The 12,256-nt window shown below is 43.2% G+C and overlaps 1 protein-coding gene across 1 annotated transcript in view; it reads left to right on the top strand.

The window, feature by feature from the left end:
* Window positions 1–12,256, top strand: part of SVIL (supervillin) — a 237,409-nt gene that overhangs the window by 180,512 nt on the left and 44,641 nt on the right. Inside the window, exon 18 of the mRNA XM_023511420.1 lies at window positions 5,052–5,181. Coding sequence (XP_023367188.1) covers window positions 5,052–5,181 — 130 coding nt within the window. The remainder of the gene's footprint in view (window positions 1–5,051; window positions 5,182–12,256) is intronic.

Here is a 12,256-nt window from a genome sequence, read left to right as displayed (position 1 = left end):
AAAAAAAAAAAAAAAGAAAGAAAGAAAGAAAGAAAATTAATGGTAGATATCACTTATACACAAGTTCTGATGTTTCATACATCAGAAAATATTCCCAGGTAAAATCCCAGTGGGAAATAGTAACATTATACCCCCTTTTAATGTCTATTAAAGAGATCCCCATCTTTGGGTATTTCTCTCTATTAGAACTCAGAACTTTTGATGACTTTCTGAGTCTATCCACTACACAATAATTCTTGATCTACTGGCTTATTTTAGTAAATTTTAGTTGATCGGTATCTTTCTGAAAACGGTTTTAATCCTACTGTAAAATTCTCATTTTTAAAACTGTGAGATACTATAAAGGTGCACTTTCTTCCCCTGGGCTTTGTAGACATCTAAGGAGTTCCAGAATAGCTGTAGGGTTTCTGTGAACTGCTGGGAAGTACATTCAGAATTGAATGTGTACACACATACTGACAAGCAGAAACCATACCTTTGAACAGTCTCAAAGAGGCCTGTGATAGTAATGAATGCTTGTTACATGTCCAGCTATTCAGTTTAGTTGTTAAAATATTAAAAAAGCAGGAGGGGGGTGGCACCTGTAGCTGAAGGAGTAGGGCGCTGGCCCCATATGCCAAAGGTGGCAGGTTCAAAACCCAGCCCCAGCCAAAAAACCGCAAAAAAAAAAAGCAGGAGGAGTACTTTACTTATCACCTATATTTGTAATCAGTTATGCTAATACACCATATATTGATAGCAATCTTTTCCCCCGGTACCTGATGGCACTCTTTTTCAGACTTCACTGAAAATAACTAAACTACATATTTTTGCAATCCATCCGGTGATAGCTTTTCCCTAAGTGGGGCTTTAATTTCTCCCTGTTATTCAAATGAAATAATAAGTAAGAATGTTATTCCTATACTGATTTGCCTTTACTTTTCTTTCTTAAGGCGGGGTATAAATTCAGAGGACTTTCAAACTTTCTTTTAATTGCCTCTGACTGCCTCATTTTACCAAAGGAGTCCCGAGGGCCCCACAGTGAATGGTACTGACCCCAGGAGCTGGTCTCTAGGTCTCTTCCTGGTCCATGTGGCAAGATGGCTACATAGTCAGACACGTGTTATGACAGGAGAATAGGATACCAGGATAAGGACAGGAATTCTAGCTAGACACCTGTGTTAGACTCCCCTTTCTTTAGTAATTTTCTCGGTTCATGTGTCCTTTGGGTGGCTTGTTTCAGATCACTCTTTCAATTTTCAATTTCATATTTTAAGACATAGAGCCTGGAATTGACATATTACTATTCCCTTCATCGTTTCTGCTGAGTAGCGGACCACTAAGGAGTGAAATTCTCTGTCCTCCTCAGCCTTGTAGAATCCGTCTCTCTCCTGTCTGTGACTTGACTACGTGGAGTTCTCCGTACTGAGGGCTACCGGATGGCACATGCAACCTTTGGCACTTCGTTGTGGTATCTCATTAGGGCTGAGGACAGGCCCAAGGAGGAGGCAGGATGAAAAAAAGTGTAGAACTAAGAAATTACAGGCAATCCTCCACGTACTCTCTTTCTAGAATACGTTTGATTCTTAGGGAAACATCTAAAAGTTCTTTTTCTTTCTTTGTCTTCTCTGACATCTGTTTGAACTGTATCCAGCCTAAAATTTAGGATGCAATCTGCCTTTGCCCACCAGCTAATAAAACTTCTATTCATAACTGTCTAAATGATGGGTGTTAAATTGTCCCTGTGGGGAACTGCTTTGAGAAGCATTATGAATTAAATCAGTTAGTTAGGGGATAAAACTGGGGTCCATGTTCCTACCTTGTAGCTGGGCCATCTCAGCCACTAGAGGGCCCCAGATTTATGTAAAAATAGGGACAGAGCTCTAACTCCCCTATGTTCTCTCCTTGTCTGATCCTTGATTTGAAACCCCTCCCCCCCTTTAAAAGCCATCTTAGTTCACTTCTCCAACCTGCAAACTAGCCAAGACTGAGATCTGGTACAAGCACTCATCAGAGCTATTCATCCCTATCTGAAATCTGGGGGGTGCCTGTGATTCTCTGGAATGAGGAAAAATTTCTAAAGAGACAGAGAAAGAGAGAGGGAGGGAGAGAAACACTTTATTCAATATGAGGGGCCTTGGTGGGCCTGTCCTATATTTGACCCAGTCCTGACTGCTATGAGCCTGAAGTCCTTGTTCTCACCAAGCAGGCCTTGCATGGCAGAATTCCCTGCCAGCCCTGGCAAGAGAAGGAGACATTTCTCTGGGAGGCCCAGCAAGCACGTGTCCTAGTGGCCCCAGGCCAGGCCTCGGGTGAATAGGCCAATATGCCACTCCCTGGGTTTGCAGCCTCAGACTAAGCAGATGCCCAGGCTCCCAACATCACAGTCCCACAAATAGCACTTGGACTTGGCCTATGTGAAAAGTGCTGACAGTTGTTTGAATTGCACAGGGAGGAATTTATGTCCCGGGTCGGGCCAGACATTTAGCGTCCTCGGGCCTCTCAGAGCGTAGTGGTCTGTGGTGAGCTGGAGGGCCGTGAGATGGCAGGGGGAGAGAACACACTGGGAAAGATCTCTTGCTTTCCTTAGTTTCTTGAACGCCTAGGAGGAAGCCTAAAGTGACAGGAGTAACATGTGTAAGTTTTGGTGCATGTTTTTTTACAGTTATTCATCATTTGTACTCTGTCATTAGGGCTGGGTCCAGGGACCATGTGCGCCCCACTGAAGTACAGTTTCTTCCCTGTTATTTTGGTTACTCTGTAGTCTTTGAAAGTTCTGAATGATGACTCTGCCAGCCCATGTGGAAGCAAAATTTCAGGGTTTGGGAATGGAGGAATTCCCATACCTTGGAAGTCATGATTTGGGATCAACTCAACTCTTGAGGACGAATCTGACTTTTTTTTTTTAATTTCCTCAAATCATTTGGAATCCAGTCAGATTAGCAAGGTGGATGAGTAACCACTGGTCTGTAGTAGTTGTCGATATGAAGGGAGAGATGGAAGCTGGTTCTGGGGCCAGTTTGCAAGGCAGATATTGATGAGATGGGAATTAGGAGTGATTCTTCATTTGGTTATTAAGTACTGGCATGCTTACTTTGTGAGAGTTTCATTGATTGATGCATTGAAACCTTTGAAAGCGCTAATGCAGATGCTAATTATTCCTTTAAAGGGTTTGATTCTGTGAGATTCATTTCTCTCATTAGAATAAAACTGACCGATTCAAAATAATTGAAGAAAAGATGACTCGTGGTCATTGTGTAGTATACAATAGATGCGGCAGAGTGAAACATTGAAAGGTGTTAGATTTTGTGTTCAAGTACACAACTCTCGCAGCATGCAGGGAACTGTTAAACACTGTGGAATTACAGACTTTAGGACTGAATAGGATCTTGAGCCAAGTGGCATCTGCCAGCAATTGAGATCCTGCCTTCTACCACATAGCGGAAAGGAAGGGAGGAAAAGGAAGAGATTGGGGAAGAAGAGGATAGGTCCACGGTTCCAAGCTCCCACCTCCTCTGGGGAATTCCTTTCTTCATCGCTGAGTTTCCATTATTTGGCTGAATGAATAGACAAGTACAGGTGATGATTATGTACAAATTTATAGATATCAGTGGATTCTTGATTAAATACTATCAAATTTATTGTCTTATTTGTTTAACAAAACTTTTATCATACCCAGTAGAATCTCTCTAGTTGACCACCTCCCTGCTTTGGTCACCTCCTTAAATTGACCTAATTTCCATAGAAATCAGTACAGTAGGCCTAGTTCCTTATGTTGACCACCTCTGTATGGTGACCAGTTTGCTACAGTCCCTTGGGTGGTCAACTCACAGAGGTTCTACTGTGATATATTTCATCTTATCTCCAATTCACATATTTAATGATATTTTAAAAAAAAAAAACTAGAAGAAAGGGAGCTATTTCAGAGAGCATCTATTCCAGTTCCTGATATGACACATAAGGCCAACTGAGGTGTTCTGATGGAGTTAATGTCCAAACTGTGACCAAAGCTAATGTGCTGCTTAAAAATACACCATTTATGAATTATCAGTGATGTTGACAAGACCTGGTCCATCAGACCTGGCACAGAGGAACTAGAGTGTAATCTTTTTTTCCTCCCTCATTTTTAAATTGTTTGAGCATCAGTTCAAATGAGGTTAATCATTGCCATTTTTTTGCCTTTTGTCTTTTCCATGTTTGTCTTTCCAACTTAAATGCCTAAGATTTCCTCACTTATTATAATACAGTTAGCCGAAACAGCCTTACATTCATAAAAAAAAAAAAAATCCTTTCATATAGATTATAATATCTAAGCAACTTTCTATCAAGTCACCCCGTGGTTTAACCAAAGTAGGTTAAGTAACAGTCTCGTTAATTAGATTCCTTTTTTGTATATATCTTTCCCTTGAGGAAAGTTGAAGTAATGATTTTTTAAAAATGGGTTTGTAGAAAATAGTTTCTGTCTTAAGAAGATGGATTGGAAAGACCAAGTTCATTTATAGGAAGGGAATAGAGCTGAGAGTACAGGAAGGAAAACAGTCATAAGCATCATTTTTTTTTCTTGAATTTAAAGGTATGATATTAAGAGTTTGTAAGTGCTTTGTATCTTTATGTTTTTAAGTTCATTTCCACAGTATGTTCTGTTAAGAACTATTTACAGGTGTCCTACACAGCTTTAGCCTTTTAGTGTTATTTCACCAAGTGACCAGAAGGGGTCGCTAGAAGACACTTTTCTCTGGGGACGGTTAACCTTTCTCTCTTTCTTGCTCCCTGCCCAAGGGCAAAGGAGAAGCAGATGTTCTTTTGCTGGAATGATGCTGCATCTTTTATCTGGCAAGTCAGATTTCAGCTTTGTGTTTCCATCAAGTATCAAATCCTTGGGGCCACCTTAGAAAAGGGACTGTACTATTTTTGCCAACATGCTATCTTCAGAATAAATGAAATTCCAGAAGTTAAAATGAGGTCCCTGTGGTCATTTGTTGGCCACAGACTTCCCACTTCCCGGAATGATGGTTCCATAACAAGTTAGAGCTTGGTGCTGAACTCCTCTTGGCTGGCCTGTTTCCTCTTAGGTTGGCCCTGTTGAAGAAGAGCGGGGAGGAAGACTGGAGAAACAGACTCAACAGGAAGCAGGAGTGTGGCAAGGCGTCCGCTGGGAGCAGCCTGCACATCCAAGAAGTGGGACAGTCGCTTGCCAAGAAGGTAATGTTCTCCACGTCAGGAAAAAGCATCGTAACTAACATCACACTTGGAAGTGCATCAGAGAGACGAGCATGTGTGACTTAACTAATTCCTACTCTGTTCAGCAAAGCACTGGTGCATTCTTGCCCTTTAGGGCACACGCTGAAAGGCTGTCACAGAGCAGCTGAAATTGTTCAGGTCAGGTCTTGAGACCTGTAGAACGGGAAGCAGCCAAGTGCACACACTGCATCCACAACCAAGTGCCAATTTTAAAGTGTATGCTTTTTCAAACCTTCTTCTTCTTTTTTTTTTTTTTTTTTTTTTTTTGAGACAGAGTATCACTCTGTTGCTCTGGGCTAGAGTGCCATGGTGTCATAGCTCACAGCAACCTCAAACTCCTGGGCTCAAATAAGCCTTTTGCCTCAGCCTCCCAAGTAGCTGGGCCTACAGGAGCCCACCACTATCACAACCCCTAGCTAGTCTATTTTTAGTGGAAATGGGGTCTTGAGCTTGCTCAGGTTGGCCTTGAGCTCCTAAGTGCAAGCAATTCACCTGCTTCTGCCTCCCAGAGTGCTTATTAGATTACAGGTGTGCACCACCACACCTGGCTAAAACCTTCTTAAATGAAGTCTGGCTTTAGAATGTTATTAAAGCCTTTATAATGAAAAAATCTAATTCACTACTAACAGCTTGTGATTTGCATATAAAATATGGACTTGAATTTCCTATGTAGAGATTTATAAAGCTGAATATAAAAAAATAAGGACATAACCGTGGCCCATGAGTACTTAATTTTAAGCATGTTTCATGATAAGCGGGTATGCCTCTTATTGAGAGTAAGGACACAGTGGTGACACAGTCATTAAAGGACATATTGGTCACACAGTTATTGGCCAATGTCTAGGATCAAAAGTCTTCAAATAGAAAAGAAAAAAATGCTTCCAATTAGGTGATGACCTAGACCCTTTCTACCTCTAAATAAATTAAGCATCCGTGGTAGAGGGGAATTATGAAATGTGACCTTTATGCATTAGGAAGTTTAAATAAAAATCAGATAGATGTACACATAAAACTGTGATCAGGATTTCCTGAACTATTTCATGCGACACCTGTGTGTCTTTGTAAGTTACACTGGAACCCTGGAATTCCAATTTCTTCTTTTTGTTTTTCTTGAAACAGAGTCTCACTCTGATCACAGGTTAGATTGCTGTGACATCAGTCCAGCTCACAGCAGCCTCAACTCCTGGGCTCAAGTGATCCTCCTGCCTCAGCCCCCCAAGTAACTGGGACTATAGGCATCCACCACAATGACCAGCCAGTTTTTCTATTTTTAGTAGAGACAGGGTCTCACTCTTGCTCAGGCTGGTCTTGAACTCCTGAGCTCAAGTAATTCTCCTATCTCAGCCTTCTAGAGAGCTAGGCACGAGTCCGGCCTGGCATGGTGATTTCAATTCTCTTTTTTGAAAGATAACATGTTTTTAAGGATAATAACTAAAGACATTGAATCCATTTGTAAATGTCTTAAATATAACCAGATATTTTAAGAGTATACACAGGTGCATAGTTTTTTTACATACCATGTGAAGTATAGATTTCAAGAATAAGATGCTAAGGTAAAAGAAAAATGGGCCCCTCATGTGCCCATTTATCCCCAGTGCCTAGAAATTTTATTCATCATAATCTTGAAATCATTGGTCCAAACATAACTTTAACACATACCTCACTAGCAATAACCTGTTGCCTAGTATATCATGGTAGCCTGCAGTTCCAAGTAACTGGTTAGTCCCTGGGGAAGCTAGGAAAACTCCCCAGCTGGTCAGGTGCTGGAGCCCCATGGAGCCAGGTGGAAACTAAAATGAAGCCAAAAAACACAAAAGAAAGGTGGATTCCTTGTAAACAGTGAAATAGGTGCACTGCGCACTTAGGAGAGTGAGGGATCATCATAGGCAACAAAAAACAAGAAGGTTTTAAGTAGATCTGAAGTTACTGGACGCTTGGCTAAGATTTTTGTTTGTTTGCTGGCTTATTTGGGTTTTTTTTGAGACAGAGTCTTGCTCTGTCACCTAGGCTTGGAGTACAGTGGTGCAATCATAGCTCACTGCAGCCTTGAATTCCTGGGCCCAAGCAGTCCTCCCACCTCGGCCTCTCCAGTAGTTCCTGGGGTTACAGGTGCATGCCACCATGCCTGGCTACTTTATTATTTTATGTATTTATTTATTTATTTTTGAAAATTTTGGCCGGGGCTGGGTTTGAACCTACCACCTCCAGTAAATGGGACTGGCGCCCTCCTCCTTGAGCCACAGGCACTGCCCTATTTTTGTTTATTTATTTATTTATTTAGAAATGGGGTCTTGCTACATTGCCCAGGTTGATCTCAAACTCCTAGGCTCAAGCCATCCTCCCACCTCAGCCTCCCAAAGTGCTGAAATTACAGGCATGAGCCACCACACCCAGCTGGCTAAGAGTTTTAGAAGGAGAGAGGTGCGGAATTACTACAGGTACCCTTGAGATAGAAAACCCAGTGACCCGAAGCCCAGGGCTCAAGCACGATTTAGGCTCAAGTATGAAATGCTGTCCCGGGGCCACGGAGGCTGCTGACTCTGTAGCAATAGTGAGCTCGCTTGTTCCTCCTCCTCCTCAGTGGCCTAGTTCACTTGGGCCTGAGACAGTAAGCTCTTTGAAGTTAAAATAAGCTGATCTATTTTAGGCCTTTGTAGTGACATTGGGAAATATCAAGTTCTGTTGAGGTCAGGTGGTTTTCAGATGGCCTCTGACAACCCCTGGGTGCATTCCTCCCCAAGGGCTATCTGCATATTTCAGTGACCCTTCTCCTGTGCCCCAGTGTGGTCAGCAAGGGTGCCTTAAACCTTGTCTTTTTTAAGGCAAGTCCCTAAACATCTGTGGAGTGCTTGACAAATCCCTACTTGTGAGTTGCTTGCTGGGTGAATGCTGCCTTGGAGAGGACTCTTGGGGCACGCGGTGCTGCAGATGGGAGCTCACTGCATGCGGTTGTTCTAGGCTTGCTGAAGGAGAGGTCCTGGAACCTTGCATCTTTACCACCAAGGGCAGTTTGGGGGTCGGTTTATTGCTTCCCAGTTTCTGAATTCCTTTTATGTGCAGTAAGCCTAGTCCTGTGAGCAGCACCCTGTGGGGGACCCTGTAAGTCACTGCTGTCGGCTCCTCAGCAAATCTATACAGCAAGGAAGTCAGCGCTGCCCAGTAACAATACAAAGTCGGCCACTTAACTACTTTTTAAATTTACCAGTCCTTTAAAAAAATAAATAAATAAAAGGATGCCTTGAAAATCTAGAACCGTTTTGTTTCTGCCAAAGGGTTGGTCCCCAAAGAAAGCAAGTCTGGGTGCTCTAACCAGCATCTCATCTGATGTCCTACATGGCAAGGTTTTCTTTGGGCCTATGAACAGATTTAGGGGAACCTAAGCTAGAGTTTTCTCTTTTTTTGTATTAAAAGATAACTCGTGTCCCTGGGACTGTGAAACTTAGAGGCAGTTCCTTGCTTTCCAGTTCTGTCCCTCTGAATTTGAAGACTGATGATTTGGAGCTCAATAGCACTCATTATTTACCTAAGCTGGCTCTGAAATTTCCTATGAAAAATTATTTAGGTGCTTTCCTTCTCTCCTCTCTTCTTTCTTCATCTCTCCCTCTCCCTCTCTCTTTCTCTCTCTCTGTCCCTCCCCCTCTCTCCCCAACCCTCCGTCTCCCCCTCTCCCTCTCTCTTTCTCCCCCTCCCCTTGCCACTCTTATCTTCCTTCTGTCCCTGGTTTAGTCTAAGTCAGTGCTAACCTGACTTCAACATTTTCTGTAGCGTATGTAATTACTTCTAAAGATGGTAAAGCCATTTGGCTGGTGGATTTGGCCTCATCTGCATTGCATGGAACGTGTACATTGGAGCATGATTTGTGTCCAGTTCTCTCCAGGGTAACTCACTCCATCAGAGAGAGAGACACGAAACTAAGCAAAGTCAAAGAAGCCATTTGGCAGGAGTCTCTGTTACAACTAAATTGCAGTTCCATATTTATTTTCACTCAATAATTACTTTAAAATCCCAACCCCATTTTGGCCAGTTCTGCACGAGGGTATACACAGGGACTCCCGGATTTTTTTGTGAGCTGATCCTTCAGCGTCCCAGACTTTTTCTCCGGGAAATAAAAACCCTTTCTAGAGTTGGCCACCAAAACCCTGTGTCTAGTTCTGAGTTCCAGACGGGGGATTTGATCCTCTATTGTGTGCTTCAGTGGTTATGAGGTCAGTGAATCCAGCCAAGATCAATGATATCCCCAGAAAATTCAGGGAAGGCAAATCTGCCCTGTTTCCGTGCTGATTGTCTGCCAAAAGTGAAATTCCAATCACAGTCCAGGAGAATGGTGTCCCTTGAAATAGCAAGGTTGGGAGAGAGAGAGAGAAAGATCTGAGGCTGTGAGGTCTAAATTAAAGATTGTCATTGTGCTGGCAAGGGGTGAGTTTGCTTGCTGCCTGTGCCACGCCACTGTGAACGCATGTGCACGCCTCTCATTGAACCCAGGCCCAGAACGCTTGGAAATGGTTGTGATACCCTAATGAAGTCCTTCTCTTCCAATCCTCTGCGATGTTTCCTGTTTGTTTTAACCTGCAGGAAGAAGGAGGATTTGCAGATGATAATACCATTTCTAATCTGCTTTGGGTAAGCCTGACTCTAACATAGGGACCCTCTAGATTGTGACCAGAGCTGCGCCTCCCCACGGGAGGTTCCCGGTGTGCCCTCTCTGTGGAGTTTTCCTATTCCTGTGCAAGATCCGGCCTTTGTCCAGGATGGAGAGCTGATCCTGGGTCCTTCGATGCTCTTTTTTGTCATGTAATGATTAAAGTCATGTAATGACTTGAAAGAAGATGATCTTCTATGTTAAATGTTAAAAACGTCGATGAAAGTCCCCGTTGCCCTCCCTGTAACCGACTAGCTTATATCAATTAACTCATTTAAGGACTGCGCAAAACTGACTCAGGAATATCGATGCGCTTGCATGGATTAATGTAGCGTTAGCATTCAAGGAAAAAAAAGGTTCTTGAAAGGAGAACTGAAATTGCAATGAGTCAATTAACAAAACGATGTTGGGAAAATCATTGTTTTGTCTCTCTTCTGCCCCACCCCCACCCCCACCCCCACGGTGCCCTGCTCTGATAAACCTTCTCTTTTCACCTTTAATCCTCTTGCTTTGCTCTATAGGAACCTGTGTATGCTTCTACTTATTCTCCTGCTATTCCTGCTGCCCATAAATACCTGTCTTTTGTATCTATTAATCAGGTGAGGAAAAGCCTATTAAGCCTCATTGCAATTTCTGAGCAGTAGGGAGGAACTTGTGTTTCATCTGGGGAAGTAACTCGTTTGCTGTGTTTAACTGTGATTCCGAGAGAGAGAGAATCGGAGAATGTGTGTGTGTCTGTAACAGCGTGCATCCGTGTGTGTGTGTGTGTAATTAGTTCTTCATATATGAGGTCAGATATTTAAGCTCCTGAAGTCAACCTAGTTCTTCAAACCTCCTTGCTGAATATCACGACGGTCACCAGATGGCCATGGGGACGGCTTCAAAGATGACCATAGTGATACTCAGCAATGAGGCACCTTTTCTAGGCTGAGTTCGTGAACTTAGTTGTCCAGCCCTGTATTTATCACACTCACCCCATCCATGGCTCAGACTGTCAGGTAGACCTGATGGCATTTATTTACCCCATGGTCCATGTGTTATGAATCTCGTTTACGAGGAAAGTTCTCCGTTTAGTCTCCAAGCTTTTTATGTCCTTGATGAAGCCAGGAAAGGCACCAGAGTGTCTTTGCTCCAGCAAAGGCCATCCAACGTGAGCTCGGCCCAGCGGCCTATTAAAATGAGAAACCACAGGTCCCCAGCCCCTGCCCTCTCCACCCTGTACCCCAGCTGAGCCCCACTGCAGAGATGAGACCTGGCTGGGCTGAGCAACTCTGGGGGTGAATGAGGTGTGCTCAGTTTTAGAGCTGAAAGGATAACACTGTTTTTCAGTCCCTTTGGAATGGCCCTGGTGTCAAAATATCTCTGCCACGCGGCTGCATCCATTTTTCCATGACCCCCGGCTTCTCTTCTTCCTCCTTGTGGGACCTCATCCCGTCACTCCACACTCACAGCCTCTGTCTGCTCATCAGGTCCCATCTAACTGCTTCATGATTGCCGTGTTCCTTTAGGGCCAGTCACCAGCCAGTGAAAGGCTCAGGGCTGCACACAGGAAGCTGACGGGGAGAGGTGTTTGGCACGCCTTTCCTGTTCACCTCACTTCCTCACACATGGACACGCCCCTCCCTCCGGTTTCCTACATTCCTTTCCCCTCACGTTAGAAATGCTGGTGGTAAGAGCCTAGGCCACCTAATCCCAGCTGGTTGTCCACCCCAAAGAGGCTGAAATCCTGAGCAAACTTACCGGTCCATCACGAATGGGAAAAGGAGTGGCCGCCTCTTCTGAATAAATCAGTGTTCAGGCTTAAAGGAGAAGGCTTTGAATGTATATAGTTGGTCATTCATATCTGCATTACTAAAGTCTTTAAGTGTATACAGTGGGTCATTCGTATCTGCTAGTCCTGCATCCAAGGATTCAACCAACCAAGGATCAAAAATACGAGTGAAAAAGTTAACCACAACAATAAAAGTAATACAAATACAAAATACAAATATTTCAAATATTTAAAAACCAATACAGTATAAAAAGTATTTACTTAGGGTGCACCTGTGGCTCAAAGGAGTAGGGCGCAGGCCCCATATACTGGAGGTGGCAGATTCAAACCCAGCCCCAGCCAAAAACTGCAAAAAAAAAAAAAAAAACCATGATTTACTTACCATTTCAATTGTATTTCATATTATAGGTAATAAAGAGATGACTTAAAGTATACAGGAGGAAGTGCATAGATTAAATGTAAATACCACATTGTTTTAAGTAAGGGACTTGAGCATCAGTGGCTTTTGGTGTCTGGGGCAGGGGTGTCCTAGAACCAGTCCCCCACAGATACCAAGGGACAGCTTTATATTTTTTAAATTTGTTCTTTAGAGTACTTTTAGGTCCACAGCTAAATTGAGCAGGAAG

The sequence above is a fragment of the Otolemur garnettii genome, unplaced genomic scaffold (assembly GCF_000181295.1).
Source record: "Otolemur garnettii isolate 467f Iridium unplaced genomic scaffold, OtoGar3 scaffold00019, whole genome shotgun sequence".
Classification (NCBI taxonomy): domain Eukaryota; kingdom Metazoa; phylum Chordata; class Mammalia; order Primates; family Galagidae; genus Otolemur; species Otolemur garnettii.
Note: the sequence above shows the minus strand (reverse complement) of the source record. Positions and strands in the feature narration are given on the sequence as shown.